The following is a 16,067-nucleotide window of genomic DNA, read 5'->3' on the forward strand; positions in this document are numbered from 1 at the left end:
ATTGGAAGTCCCTGAATCTTTCAGACAACAAAACAACTTACATATAAACATCAACTTTTAATTCATGTAAATATTCAATCTTGGCTAACCACACAAAACAAAAACAAAAAAACAAAAAGGAAAACAAAAACAGACATCAAGAAAATAGTTTGATGGAGACCTGAACTTTATATTAATTAGAAAGCGGTCAGACAAAATTTCACTCTAACGTAGCGCAAGTTTCAGTTTCCAAATAAACAAGAAGTGTACCCAGCTGGTTTTAAAATTCTCATTTGATGCAGAACTGAAGAGCTCAAAGCAATCTTTTCTGGTGTACAGCCTAATCCTGCCCCCGTGTGGTGAGTATGAAGACATACAATTTGGTAGAAAGTACATAGAGTTCAGATGGACTCCATCTTGTCATCTTATGTTGCGATATATTACGACATATCGTAATGTGGCATTTACGATATGTTTGTTGTCTTTCTCACGCTATTGGGGTTTGACAAATATTAAATATATTAAATTTTATTACTTTAAAATATTTACCATTATTTTCTGAAAAAAAAGAGGTAAATACTGGTAGAAAAATCCCATATGTCCCATTTTGAATTGAAAAATCAAGTGGATTGCAGCGTTAAATAGACAACAGTCTGTTCTCTGTTATATCAGCATACAGTAGTTATAGATTTTATCATTATTACATTTAGAACCATAAACTATTTTCTCATGTTAATCAAATTTGACTTTAAGCAGAAGTGAGAATATTTTATGTGCTTCTTTCTGCCTTAACTTACAGTGGTCAGGGACTATTTTAGCTTTCTTCTCATCAATTATGATGACTGCATTAATATCTTCATGATGTAACATGAATACTTTTGCAGCAAAAGCCCACATTCAATGTCACTGAAATAAGACTTTTAATTATTAAGAAGACTCGAAACACGAGACAAGCCGATTTTATTCCTTCACCAGAAGATGTATTCAAAGCAACGACATTGGATGGGGCACTCTGATCTCAGGGTAGCTCAACATGAGCTGCAGATCAAAAACAAAACAGCAACTGTTCTGTGTGTGCTACTATCCATGCAATAATGGGCAGGTTGAGAAGATGACAGTAACTGAAATGATGCAGCTGCAAATTAGTCCAAGGAAAACAGTTTGTAAATTAATTGTTACAAATCTGGATAAGCAATGTAATCTTGAAGCAAAGTGATGTTACATAAGCAACACATTGACATTTTTTGAGTTATAAGAACCTTGATGCTGATGAAATGCGATGTAAAACTGTTTTGTATTGAGTTAAAGAATATAAAACAGAACAGGTACCCTCAGAATACCTGAGGATAGCTCTGACATGGGTTTGTCAAATACGGCTTGTTTCTGCCACACAACACAGTATTTTCAAATTCTGTGTAACACATAGAGACATGCACACAACTTTGAAAAGAGGAAGTATTTATGAATGTATATTGTTTTTGTTACATTTATTTTTATAAAACATGAAAAGAGAACATTAGGTTCCACCGAGATTTGAACTCGGATCGCTGGATTCAGAGTCCAGAGTGCTAACCATTACACCATGGAACCACGTGACAAAACAAAAATAATTCAAGGTATTTAATCCAATTCACATATTCCGTCATTTTCTCACATTGTTGTAGATGTTACATCAGGGAAAGTAACGTAATTTTTCTACCAGAAACATAGGGATAAAGTTTTTAAATAATAAAAAAAAACTTCCGTAAGTAAGTAACAGTGCTCCTCCAGCATGCTGCCTTCTTGAGCGGTGAGACTCCGTCGTCGATTGCAAACAGATGTGAATTTACCTTGAGAGTATTTTATGTGTGGTTTGATGTGAATAAATATGGTGAATATGAGAATGTGGCAGAAAAGCACGAAATGTTACTTTTACGCCCTACTTTAATTCTTCTAAGAGCACCTACTGCCACCTGGTGGCCAATTGTTGGAATTGCAGGATCTAGGATAGTGGGAATGTTTGAGGTTATTGTTGCCTAATTCCTCTGAAGTTACACAGGGAAGGAACATATATTCCTTGTCAGTAAATCAAACAAAAAAAATTAATACTGTGAACACTGTATGTGTTAAGACTTCCATCAAAGAATTTTGTTCTTTGATCACTAATCTCTTTAGTTAAATTTAATTAGATAAGCCTTTTAACAACTGTTCTCTGCTTAATTTGCTGAAGAACTTATTTCTATGCTGAGTTATGTCTGTCAAGGTACATTTCCATCTGAAATTGGGTTCAGCTGGATACAGAGTTGGTGAAAATCATAAGGCTGACTGAGATGAATACTGATTATACACTTAGAGTAGCGAAGCATAGATTCAGCTCTGGTCTGTTAGATGCTCACAGTTCCTGTCACAGGACGTGACAACAATAAAGATCTGCAGCTGAGCTCTGCTATGGATTTAGTCACTGCAAAGTGCAGCCAAAGGATGCATATTTAGATGAAACGGACCCTGCTACAGACAGACATTTGTTGCTAAAATATGCATGATGAAAGTCAAACATTTATACAAGTCACTGATTTTTTTTATTTCAGAAGAATATAAAATATCATTCAATCTAGCTTTGTGACCAATTTTCTTAATTAGCCTAATGTTGACTCACATCTGAATGCTTCAAATTAGACTACCAACACTTTTGCTTTTAAAGAAATGCTCATCTAAGGTGAAATCATTTTATTTTACATTTCGGCTGCTACTTACAGCCCTTGACCAAATGGAGGAGCTTTCCCACATATAATGCTTACTTACCTCATGTATTCTGAATAATGACATGCTGCAACATATGCTACTTATTTAAGGTTATTTTAACAAACTTAATAATCTGCCAACCAAGTTGTTTTTATTGTACTCCGTGGGGCAACCTTTCCAGAACCTTTAACCTTGTCATACTTTCATCACAGCTAAATATGTTGTGCAAAACTATTTACACACCTTAAAAAATTTTCAGATTAAGTCTTGTTACAACCACAAACCTGAACAGATTTTACTTATTTATAATTAATATTATAGGATCAGTGCAATAAAGTGCATTCAAAAGTTACCAAATTAGCAAATAGTGAATCATCTCATGGAATTTAATCTTAGTATAAATACCACTGCTCTGTAAAGACCTCAAAATTTTTTTAAGTCAGTTTGTTCACAAAGCTGCCCAATTGTTCACCTAAACTAACAGAATTAATCAGAGAGACAGTCAAGAGGCAAATGCAGAAGCTGCATAGACCCACAGCTAAGATGTGACAGTCTGTTAAACTGACAACTTTTAGTTGCACACTACTCAAACTGGGAAGAAGAAAGATGAGAAGTACCATTTTGAGTTTACCAGAATGCAGAAAGGAAGAAAATGAATGTCATCCTGAACCCAAAATCCCTCCAGTTAAGCATGGTGATGGCAGCATCAAGCTTTTCCTCAGAAGGTTCAAGGAAAATGGTCAGACTTGAAGAAAAGGTGTTTGGAGCAAAATAGATTTTGCAAAGAAGAATGGGGAAAAAAAAAAAAAAATTAAGTCTGTGTATGTGTAAATTTGGTGTAGACATTTCAGAAGAGCTGCAGCCAAAGATGGTTCTAGGATATTAACATAAGTATGCTGAATACAAATGCATATCACACTTTTGAGATTTTTAGTTCTTTAATAACTTTGAAAACCATGTGTTCTTTCTTCCAATACACAATTATGCACTATTTCCGTTGGTCTGTCTTATAAAGTCCCAAGAAAATACATTAAAATGCAGCGAAATGAAATTAACAAATAGAAAAAGTTCAAGATGTATGAATGCTTTTGACAGACAGTAAATTTTTACTTCATGTCTACTTAGAAATAGTTAAATAGTGAAGTTCCACAGCTTGTCATATACAATCAACAAACATCTTTCAAACTGTTTATTTTTTATTTTTGTTACAAATTTTAGTTTTTCCTGACTGTAAGTTGCGGCGGATGGATTATAGCAGACCAATAAGATAATTTGGTGAGTTTTTCTCAATTTCAATATTAAACTCTGGGTTCAATTTCAGCGACACCTGGGGATACATTTTCCTATTTTATAACACCACTGATGTTTGAGTCCCATCTCTTACATCAGGCAGGCATCAGAGAAATAACTTCAGGCCCTAAATAAAGAAGAATGGCTGTCTGATAATTGAAAGTGTTTGACTTGAAGCTCAACGTATTCACTACAAGCCCTACTATAGAAGTGGCACCAAAGAGAAACATCCCTAAAGTTATTTAAGAAATGACATTTCAGTAAAATATGTGATTGAAAAGAAAGAGTATGAAAAACACATCAAAGAAATTGCTTGAAAAATGTCCAATAAACTCCTAATGCAATCTGCAATTATTTAGTGCAATTGTGCTGCGCTACATAAACATTTTTTGGTAACACTTTGTTTGAAGGGGGGTGAATAAGACTGTCATGACACCGTCATAAACATGACATAACACCTGTCATGAACATGAATAAGCCTTCATGAATATTTATGACTGTTGTCATAAAGCGTCATTCGCTTTATGACAAGCGAATGACGCTTGTCATAAAGTTGTCTTTGTTATGACAACTTGACATTAACCAAGAAGTCATTATTGATATAAATTTGTTATAAAAGTATTACTGATTGCACTTTAAAAATTAGGTATCTTTATGTTATTAAAGGTAAAGTTTAAACAGTAATGATTTCCTGGTTAATGTCAAGTTGTCATAACAAAGACATTTTGAATAATGTCAACTTTGTATTAAAAGTGTCATAATTTACCGAATGACGCTTTATGACAACAGTCATAAATATTCATGAAGGTTTATTCATGTTCATGACATGTGATATGTCATCTTTATGACGGTGTCATGACAGTCTTATTCATCCCCCTTCAAATAAAGTGTTACCGATTTTTTTCTGCTTTAATGATAATGCGTAAAGAAAGTGTTTTAAACAAACACAAAAACAGACATAGATTAATAGATGGTCAGTGCAGATGTCGAACAAACAGGAAACCCTTACAGAGGAGAAATAAAATGGATATTATGCAACAACACATCTGGTGAAATTCTGCATTGAAAAATAACCCAGAGAGTTCAAGACTGGCTCAGAAAATCCAACAGATTGCCTTTGTTTTCCCTTTTTAATCGTCATGGTGACTCAGCTGAAAGACAGTGCCAGTTCAGTTTCATTAGTTATGAAACTGATGTGATGCATTTAATTCTCAGATCATTAACTTTTTTTAACCATTTTTCCACAGCTTTCAGCCTGAAGTGAGTTTTAGGGGACATTGTTGTTGCCTCTGACTTTTCAAAGCAACCTAAAGGCATGTGATCTATTTCTATACTGTAATAACATTCAACAAACTAGAAAATGAATATTTCCCCCGAATTTTCTATAGTGGATAGGGACAAAAACTTTCATTTTTAATCTTTTTTTTTTCTCCCTGTTGTTGGCTCCCATCACAGGTTTCTCTGGTCACATTCATTGGTTGTTGATGACGCCATCTCTATCATTTGTGTCACTCAGGATATCTTCTTATAGGTGAGGAACCCCAGAACAGTGCTCAACAATCTCTATGAAGTTTCAGAAATTATGGAAAACAAATTGAATAACCTATTTTACTGTAAAACCTTTACATTAAAATTAAAACATTAGGCCGTTCATCGATTCTAAAATCTTGAAACATAGAAAGCCTCAGGTGAACAATAACACGTGACTGGTAGAGTATTTCAAAAATCAAGTTTAAATGGTCAAATATTTTAAACTGTTGAGGCAGAGACAGCTCTTTAGTCTGTTGTCATTTTTATGGTCAAATTGTGCAAAAGAACCAGCTTTTATTTTTATTCCCAGGGACTGTCAGCACAACACAACGGTGAATGGGATGCAGTTGATGTAAAAAGTTGGGGGGAAAATAATCTATATGAAATGTTATATTGGTGGTCAAAAAAAGGCAATAAATATATTTGTAAAGGAGTGGATGTAACCACAAGAACATAAATTCCATGTATTATTTTAAAATCTCTTCACAAAGACTATTCAAAATAAAATCCTTCAACAGAATATTCCTGTGTGTGAACATGGCAGCTCTGAAGCTGCTACCGGAGTGAATTTCTTCTCCTCAAAACTCGAATCAAGGTCTGGACTGCGAGCATCTACTATTACAGTTGGATTTCTTATTAGACAGAAAATCTGACAGCAGCAGGGACCGTACAATGACAACGGGAGTTCACTGACTCAATAAGAGGAGAGAACGTAGAAATACAGCAGCTGGATCGTAGGGCTGCACTGCACATGAGGAGTCTCGTTTTTATTGGTTAGGAGGACGGTGAAAAAGAGTGGGGCTTCTGACTCTGCAGGCAAATGGCATCACAAATCCACAATGGGTGGGCTTAAAATGCATGAAAAACAGATGATTTAGGTAATGGGAGTGAAAACGATGTGCAAAAAGCAAGTAGGGAACGTGGGTGAGATGAAAATGGTTATAGAGATTAAAAGGATGACTAGAATAAAATGGATGGTAAAAGAGGATAATAAGGATGAAAAGGAAGAGAGGACCAAGGGAGAGTGTGATGAGTGGGACGGTGAGGGGTTGTAAAAAGGTAAGAGGAAGATGACAGGGATGCAAAAGGCTCCTAAGTATCGATGTGAATAATGAGTGGGATAGAAGTGAGTCATAGGGCGGGAGGTGGAGGAAAAAGAGATGAAGAGTGTTTGTAAAGAAGGATGAGTACGATTATAAAGATGGATAGGTGGAACAAAGGGGGCAAAATGAGAGAACAAAGGATGAAAGGGATGAAGATGGAGTTTTAAAGATGGATGAGGCGGATGAATCAAATGACAGACGGTTGTTAGGAGTGTGGAGAAGTAGGGTTAAAAGGGGTCAAATAGAGAGATGAGGAGGATGAGTGGGTCGCAAGGGAGGATTAGGAAGATGGGTAGGATGGTACAAAATTATAAAAAGAGATGAGAAGCAGCAAAAATGAAAATGGGTCAAATGTAGGGATGAGGAGGATGGATGAAACTGAAAGGGATTTTTTTTTTCATTCCAAGACAAAAAAAAAAACAATAGCTAGGCCAAATGACATTTTACACAAATTGTTCAAAAAAGGAGAACGAATGAGGATTTGTTGCAAGAATGGAGAGAAACAAGATTTGCTGAGAGAGAAGGAAGATTTGTTAAAAAGAAGGACGGCGAGTACTGGATTGAAGGAAAAAAAGACTTGTAACAACAATGACAAGGCTGCAGTAAAGAAAAAGAGTAGAGATAAGGTCAGGATGGAATGATGAAGGGAGGCAGGGATGTGCTGTCGAGAGCAGAAGATAAAGTGTTCTGTGTGCGAGCGCCAGCTACAAGTAGGCTTGCCAAGTGATTAGAGGCGGGGCTGAGGCGTGGCTTTGCTCCCAAACCTAAATGAGCAACATTAGCTAAATTTATCAAGGACATTTATTTGTTCTTATCCAGTGTATCAATGTGAATGAGACAGGTTTTTGGTGACAGAAGAGGTATTTAATAGGAAACAAACTTAAGTACCAAAACAACAACCAGATTTATGTGACAGCAACTAGAAAAAAAGTGTCCTAGTAGGACAAACAGTCATGTGAGGTGAGATCAACTGTCACAATGCTGCTCGTAGATGTGGTGACGTCCAGTGAAACGCTGTCTGTGCATCGATTGTCAACATGTTATTGCTTCAACAGAGGGTGGAATGGATTTAAGGAAATTCAATCTCCGAGATAAAAGAATTAATTAGCCTGATAGGAAAATAAAAAAGAGGTTTTAGAAACAGATTTCTATCACACATGAATCCCCTTTGTAAATGCTTTTGGGTCTTACATTGGTCAGATGAAAAGTTATTTTTAATCTACAATTTGACAGAGAGAATATTTGAAGTGACTTCAAAAACAGCTCACAAAATGACACGGCTAATCTCACAAGAAGATAAATTGTGTGTTATCTACATCGGTGGGTATCATTATCTGATCATGCTCATCTTTTTTTTTTCATCATTATAACCACATTAATAAAAAGTCTTCAATAATATAAATTAATACGTAAAGCAAAGAGCTTCATAAATACAAAACGTAAAAGATCGAAGCATCCAATAACCTTAAAACAGAAACCAAGACATTTGCAAGAAAGAAAAAAGAAAAAAAAGCCTTCACATGGAAAACAACACAAGATTGGAGCACTTCATTAATGTGAAGAAAAGGGTCAAATGTTAGACCGATTCTGTGTCTGAAAGTCTCAATAAATGGAATAAATGCATGAACACTGGCGAGCTGAAACCATGTCCAGATACACACGGCCTCGTTAACAACAAAACTCAGCTTACATTAGTATTATGTGTGTGATCATTACTGGATAACAGCGAATACAGAACCATTACAACAATTTTTCTATTTTACCCATGCTTGCTCAAACTCGTTTTCACAGTCCCGTGTCGAACGTTTAGGCCGCCGGAAACGCTCCTTCACTTCTGAGTTCGATGAGCAGAGCTTCTCTTTATGCTACCTTCTCTCTCTCTCCAGGACAATAATTTTGGTTTGGGGGGCGGGGGAAAGGACATTATAAACACTCTGCTGATCTTTTATAATAAACATATATCATGGGATAAAAATGAGCACAAGGACAGCTCTCCCTGTAAATAAACTGTCCACTCAGTTCACGTGTCCTGCTCTCTGCAGTGTTCGGAACAACCCTGTTCCACATCAGGAGGTCCATATAAAGGCCAGGCAGCAGTCTCAGTAGTCAGCTCCACAACAAAATAAAACTGGCTAACAGTCACTGGTGAGTGGGACACTTTTTCCTCCCCTCATTTTCCCTCAAGGTCACAGGAAGAGAGCCGAAGTGAGCCAGGCGAGTCGTGGCTGTCTCTCCATCTCAGAATCTCAGCACCAAATCGAACACATACAGAGACAAAGGGAGAGCCATTGGCTGAAAGTTGGTTTCCTGTGGTTGCCAGGCCAGGTGGAGGGTTGTTCACCCTAAAGCAAGGAACTGGGGCTTTCTGGGGGCGCCGGGGGTGTGTGTGTGGGGCTGTGGCGCATGGGCAGAATGTCGTAGTGGCTAGGGATGTGGCTGCCACAGGAAAGGTCATAAGGACCCTGGGAAAAACCTGTGGCCATTCCGTTGGGTCCCTGTAGGATACTCACGGTGGGCTCTGCAAACAGTTTGAGAGAAAAGGTAGGAAAAAAAACAAAACAAAAGAGAGACATACGTTAGTAAGGCCAAGGAGAAAGGTGAAACGCTGACGCGAGAAATTATGCTAATGCTAATTAACCAGCCAATCTCACAATCTGTTAAGTTATGCAATCTAATTTCCGATCTAAACCACAGTCGGGTCCAGCAGATGGCCGCTCACACGGAGCCAGCTGCCTCCGCTGGAGGTTTCTTCCTATTAAAAAAACAGGCAGTTTTCCTTTACTTTCACCATATACTTTATTGATAACATGATTCAAACAGCTCAGTTTCCATAGAGAGAAAACCTTTTCACAGACTGGCATATAACCTGAAGTTAACTGCACTGATATCTAATTGTAATTGAAATATGTGGATTTTAAACAGTCTAATATTTTACTGAATTAACCATCCATCTCTGTATATAAATTAGATCCGTTTGCTTTGTTTAGTGCCTTGAGTTGACATTTGTTGAGAATCAGTGCTACTGAAATAAACTGAAGTGAAATTAATTAACGTATCAACTTTCAATGAATTCTTCACCAGTCTAGGGAGCAATCTTCTTTATTTCCCAGATTAATATTGATTACAGACAATCAACAATTACTATGAACTGTAATATGAGTCATGAATATGATAGGAAAGCTAGTAATAAGGCTAATAATTGAATATACAAATTTCAAAACAAACAGAATTCTTCTCACAAATTTCTAATTAGTGGTTAAGGGAACAAAAACAAATCACCAATTCTACTGTAAGGCAAGGGGAGAAGGAAAATAAAAAAGGAACGTTGTAAATGAACTTAAAACAGTGAGGACTTCTGACGCCAACTTTTGGTGGAGCATACAAGCATTACAAGTAAACAGGGACATTATGGGAACATCGGTAAAGTGGATTTTTCTTGCTGGTAAAAACAGTTTTTATACGTTTATATGACCGACAAACTTACTAATATAAGGTAGACAGCAAATTTCAGCAATGACACTTTAAAATGACCAGAGCAGAGCAGTTAAAGTAAATAAAAAAATAAAAAAAATCATATCTGATCTGATCATATCTGGCTCTCTGCAGATGAAAGCCGAAAGCTTCCATCGAAATCAACAGCAAACTCACCAACGTCATAGAGGTTCCTGCTCACGGTGCCCAGGAGAGTGGCGGTGCCTCCAAAGGGGACTTCACGGTGGGAGGGGGACTTCATCTCCACATAGCTGCTCTCTGTGTGCTTGCACGCCAGCCCGGGTGGGTCTCTGATAGTGGCGTATGGATTATCACTATTCAGCGAGCAGGAGCTGTTGTTGCACATGGAGCTCTTTATGTAATCTGCAGTTGCCACAAGACAAGGATTTATGCAGCATCATAAAAGATGAAGCGATTGTCACGGACTCATAATGGCGGTATTAATACATGAATTTAAGCCCATATTGGAGAATGGCGAAAAGAATGGCAATGAAGCTTGTTGCCATTCTGAAGCTGAATTTCTTTTGTCTGCGACAGGTGACTAATGGTGGTATATAGTAATAAGAGTACAAAGGCAAGAGAGTGGAAGGCTCATCTCATCTATAACGGTCTCATCAATCTGATAAGAGGCCTCATTAGAGACCGCAGCAGAGCCCTCTTCACACCCCTGGGTCTCTCACATTCACCATCGACTGCCCAGCGCTGAAGACAAAATGACGTATCAGGCAGCGAGCCATGGAAAGCAATTACTATTCGGATAAAAGCTCAGCCCACCATGATCCTGTCCAGACTGCAGAGACTTCTTGTATAAATCAGAAAAAATACAGATGTGACACTTTGCGGCTGTGAAATTAATATCAAAAGAGAAAAAAACAAACAAACAAAACAATCCAAATAGAAAACTTGCGCATCAGCTGTAAAGTGAAAAGATTCTTTTAGCCGTTCCACTTGGAGATAAACTTTAAAAACACCTGAAAACTGCGTTGTGAAGTTATCTGCTTACCTTTTCGCGATGCTTTTTGTGGCTGTGCCTCATTCTGTTTAACTTCTGAAAATGTGAAACAAGAAAGGCAAACATTTTATACAGAAACAGAGATTCAATTTCAGCTTTCAGTTTGCTTATGATGGATCGGCTCTACCTGAAATAAGGTTTAGCTGTCATGCTTTAATTTTTCATGGTTTCCTTTATTTGTATCTTATTGCTACACACACAATTAATAATGATATTACAGAGGGTCAAAATGAGCTCATAAAAAAGTATCAGTCAGGAGAAGAGTACAAAAAGTTTTACATTTGTATTTATAAAAATAAAGACTCCCCAACGACTGAATAGTGACTGTTTTGTCAAGAAGAGTGAAATTTTGAGCATTTTCAGATACTGGTGCGTTTTAATCCAAAAAAATTCCAAGCTACTAAAAGTCCAATTTATTTTTTTTAAAACTAAAGAGGGATTTTATTTTCCAAAATGCACATCAGAATTGCTTTCATAATATGAAAATCTAGTTTTAGAATGCCCTAGTGTCTGAGCCAAATGAACCAATGAACATATATCATATATAATTTTTTTTACAATGTCCAGTTCATCCCAAGTATAAAATACTATTTTGAATTAGTTTTTTTTTTTGTGAGGCATTACAGGCACAATGTGATGATTGTTAGATCTCCAAGCTTCTGCTCTCAAACAGCATTTCTACTGACTTTATCCTCCTCACTGGACAATTTATTATATTATCACCTTCCTAAAATAATGGCCTGAGGCTTCTTAAATTACTTTTGGCAAAAAAAAAAAAAAAAAAGACATAGTCCATTATTTTAGGAAGGTGACAATATAAGTCTCTGTCTCATGAAACTACCTCTGCTGCTGCATATTTCCCTATACATACTGTCTCTTTGTTTAGCCATTGTGTTATGCATTGATTTCTTATATATAACTTTTGGTTGCGGTCTCTGCTGCCTTGTGCGCACATTCTGTCTTTTATATTTTCTGCATATTTCTCAACATCAATCATGGAGTTGAACGCAGTCATTAACAGTTCCAAGCCTAAACACGACTGAAAAGGAAAAGTTGAATTCTTTAATACACAATTTAATGCGCGGTGTGTTCATGGCAAGCCTGTGTTAACCATTATAAATCTTCTAAATGTCTGCCTAAATGTAACATAAAAATGTTCCAACATAAATTCTTAGCTGTGAGGGAATGTCTGAACATTTATCATCAGCAGTTTATTTAAAGGTGATATCAGAGAAAAGTGTGGAATAACAATCAGGTTTGAGCAGGCAGGGTGTTTTAATTAAGGAAGAGCGATCTATCACAGTTTGATCTTCAAACATGTGTTTGAGGGGTTTTATTATCGCACCGGCAAAGGAGACTTCTCAAGGACGCCTGGAAAAAAAGTTGCAGATGTCCATCAGAGTGGCAGTGATGATGGACACCGCAGTTTTTAAGAAAGAACACCCTGTTGAAATACTAGGGTCTTAAATATTTATTAAAAATACAAAGTATTTTGTGGGTACTTTGGAAACTTCTACTTTTTGAGACTGTAGTCTAAACGGGGTTGAACCAAAGTAACGCTAAGCTGCAAGATTCAAGCATTCCCAGAAACTAACTTTTAAAACCTCGGCATATTTTGATAACGATAACAGGCAGACAAGACCTTAATCTAAATTAAATATGGTAAATTAAAAAAAAAAAAACAACAACACAAATTATAGACAGACATTTTCATCTCCTTAAGTTGGTTTCACACCACAGTCCTGCAGACACACACACTCAATCAGCCTTTTCCCCAGCCGCGCAGGCTCACCCAAACAATCACGGCTTAGAAGCAAAACGGTGAGCTCCCAGATAAGCTGGGATTATCTCCTTAAATATTAGCAACTTAATAGTCCCATTCTGATTTTATATGGAGATATGTCTCCCCAGTGCACAACCACTTCCAAGCAGGTATCAAATGCTCAAGCAGTGAACCCCTCTCCTCATCTTGTCTGTTGTGTACAGGAAAGCCACAATTTTCAGCTTTTTTTTATTTTTTATTTTATCTGCATTTACTTAATGGCTTTTCCCAAATTAAGATAATGAGAACATTACTATAGAGTAACTGGTTATATTTTTGGCAACAAATATTTTTCTTGGTATCAAGTTCTTGTTTGACATATCAGTATTGTGACATTCCCAGTAGGTTATATTATAAAAAGAGTGGACTGTATTCATTAGATCCAATTCTATTCAGGACTGATCAACAGTTACTGTGTTATCAAATTATTTGGGTTTATATGTAATCACAGAACAACTACAGTTATACCAGGTAATAAAACAAAAAAAATGTCACATCATCCTTTTTAAATCTCTTCTTGCGACAGGAGTGAGCATCAAGCCACTAAAGAAATAATGATAAAAAGAGTCAAAAACACGTTAAATAAATGCAATGTTTCTTCAAATAAGGACGGCAGAATGATTTTAGCATGTTTACTAATCTAAGATACTTGTTACTGAACAGCAGCTGCACGTTTCTACGTGCAAACCGATTTCATCCTGTTGCATTTTACGTATCGACAGATAAACACTTGTTTTTCTTCACAACCACGGCTCTTCTGAGGCATTTATAAAAGGCTGCTCTCCTGAATAATAATAATAAAAAAAAAAACGCTCACACTTTGTTGTAGGATTTTCTATAATTAATATCCTAAGTGTGCAGCGTTTGACCCATTGTAAAGTCATCATGGTCACTTGGGGAAGTGAAGGAGGACTAATGAGTTCATAGTGACCCCTATTCATCTCCACTCCAGTTCTCCCCCTGTCCTACCCGCATATCTTATCAAAATCAGAGCAAAGGTTATGTTTAACAAGAGACCCCTGCTTCATCTTCATTCACAGCAGGCTTCCGGCACCGAGAGGTCCGCTTTAATGACACGCACGTCTTCGCCCCTGATTTGACAGTTTTGCTCATTTATTGCTCTGAAATCCAAACTCAGCCTATATGTGGTGTGACATAATAAGTGAGAGTAGGACTGACCTATGTCATTAAGGTTGCAGAAGGCTCTCCATTCTGAGGCATTTCGGCCCTTCAGGGTACTTGACTGCAAAAAAGAAGAATATAACACGACAATGGCTTAATGCTCCGACGTGGTATTGTTGGGTAAAAAANGAGCGTCTGGTTAGGAAGCGCATTACAAACCTTTGGTTGAAATGTAGTTTGTAGTCAATTTGTGCTCAAAACCTATTTTAAGTCAATCATTGGCTTATAAAATGCTGGGGGGCCACATGTGGCCGGCGGGCCTTGAATTTGACACGTGCATTACGCCATAGAACTGCCAATTGGTAATTGAAGTAAAGTAGCTTCGATTTCAAAGAAGCCTACATTGAAGTCGATTGGCAAATGAACCATCACAAAAGAGGAAGGCTCTTGTTGTCTCACTGCACCCCAAGAGATGCAGAACCTACAAAAACTGTTCCTGTCTGGTTTTGAACCAGAGACCTTTTGCATGTAAAGCAAACATGATAACCACTACACTATATGAACTGAACTTGTCTGCTTTGTTTCAGTTTGAGGTTCCAAAGTTGATGATGTGAGATGCAGCGCATGAACATTTCAACTCAGATGCCTGGATTCTGAGTAAAGACCATGACACCACAGAACCCTTGTTGATCTTTAGTAAACACCTGTGATGAATAGAACATGCAAAATCTGTTTCTGTCTGGTTTTGAACCAGAAGCCTTTTGCGTGTAAAGCCAACGTGATAACCACTACACTACAGAAACTCATGCTCTTTGGAGTGTTCCTGGTAGATGATCCTCGTTTTGTTAGAGACTAATGTCAACGATGGGCATGGAACAATGTCAAATGCTTATACCACAGATCCTCTCAGAGAGCACAGTAACTTGGTGAACAAACTGTCAGACTTATAATTGTGCCCAATTTCACATTACAGTCCATAAACTAAGCCTGGGATCAAAGAAATGTATTAAAGATGTCATTAGCAGAGACAAATGGTTCTACTGAGAATTGGTTAAATGGAATAAAATCAATACTTACAAATAAAAAATTGTTCAAAAATAAAATTAAGACATTAAATAAAAAATATCTCTGAAATACAATCACTTGAAAATTAAAAATGGTTCAAAAATAATATCAACACTTCAAAATACAAAATCTCTGGAAAATAAAATATGATGTATGTTGTTTTGAAAAACATTGGAATATAAGCACTTTTATCAAATCTCCATTGTAGTAAGATCATGTAAGTTCTTCTTAAATCCATGGAAACTCAATAGTTTGTAAGGCAGGTGAGTTAGCTCAGCAGGTTAGAGGACCATGCTGGTAATGCTGAGGTCATCGGTTCAAACCCCGTATGGGGCAATTCATGTGTAAGGTCTTTCAGACAATCAACACTTCAAAATAAATAAGGGTTCAAAAATAAAATCAACACTTCAAAATAAATAAGGGTTCAAAAATAAAATCAACACTTCAAAATAAATAAGGGTTCAAAAATAAAATCAACACTTCAAAATAAAAAAATGGTTCAAAAATAACATCAACAGTTTACAATTAAAAAAATGGTTCAAAAATAAAATCAACACTTTACAATTAAATGGTTCAAAAATAAAATCACTTTAAAATAAAAAAATGGTTCAAAAATAACATCAACACTTTACAATTAAATGGTTCAAAAATAAAATCAACAGTTCAAAATGTATAATGGTAACTGTTTCTGTCTGTTCAGTCCATAAACTAAGCCTGGGATCAAAAAATGTATTGAAGATGTCATTAGCAGAGACAAATGATTCTACAGAGACTTGGCTAAATTGTTCAAAAATAAAATCAACACTTCAAAATTAAAAAATGGTTTCAATAATAACATTAACACTCTACAATTAAAAAATGGTTCAAAAATAAAATCAACACTTTACAATTAAAAAAAATGGTTCAAAAATAAAATCAACACTTTACAATT

At 36.4% G+C, this 16,067-nt stretch overlaps 1 protein-coding gene and 1 non-coding gene across 2 annotated transcripts; both read right to left on the minus strand.

Annotated features, from left to right (window-relative positions):
- Positions 1-1,497: 1,497 nt before the first annotated feature.
- On the minus strand, positions 1,498-1,569 carry trnaq-cug (transfer RNA glutamine (anticodon CUG)). The gene has a single exon. It is a non-coding gene; the product is annotated as a tRNA-Gln (tRNA).
- A 5,899-nt stretch (positions 1,570-7,468) lies between these two features.
- LOC103141265 (multiple epidermal growth factor-like domains protein 11) lies at positions 7,469-14,208 on the minus strand. The gene is made up of 4 exons (XM_007556823.2): positions 14,129-14,208; positions 11,119-11,163; positions 10,272-10,478; positions 7,469-9,141 (listed from the first exon to the last, which is right to left on the minus strand). The coding sequence occupies exons 3-4, from the start codon at positions 10,459-10,461 to the stop codon at positions 8,966-8,968; spliced, it is 366 nt and encodes a 121-aa protein (XP_007556885.1). The 5' UTR covers positions 10,462-10,478; positions 11,119-11,163; positions 14,129-14,208; the 3' UTR covers positions 7,469-8,965.
- Positions 14,209-16,067: the final 1,859 nt, after the last annotated feature.

The sequence above is a fragment of the Poecilia formosa genome, unplaced genomic scaffold (genome assembly GCF_000485575.1).
Source record: "Poecilia formosa unplaced genomic scaffold, Poecilia_formosa-5.1.2 Scaffold81, whole genome shotgun sequence".
Lineage (NCBI taxonomy): Eukaryota > Metazoa > Chordata > Actinopteri > Cyprinodontiformes > Poeciliidae > Poecilia > Poecilia formosa.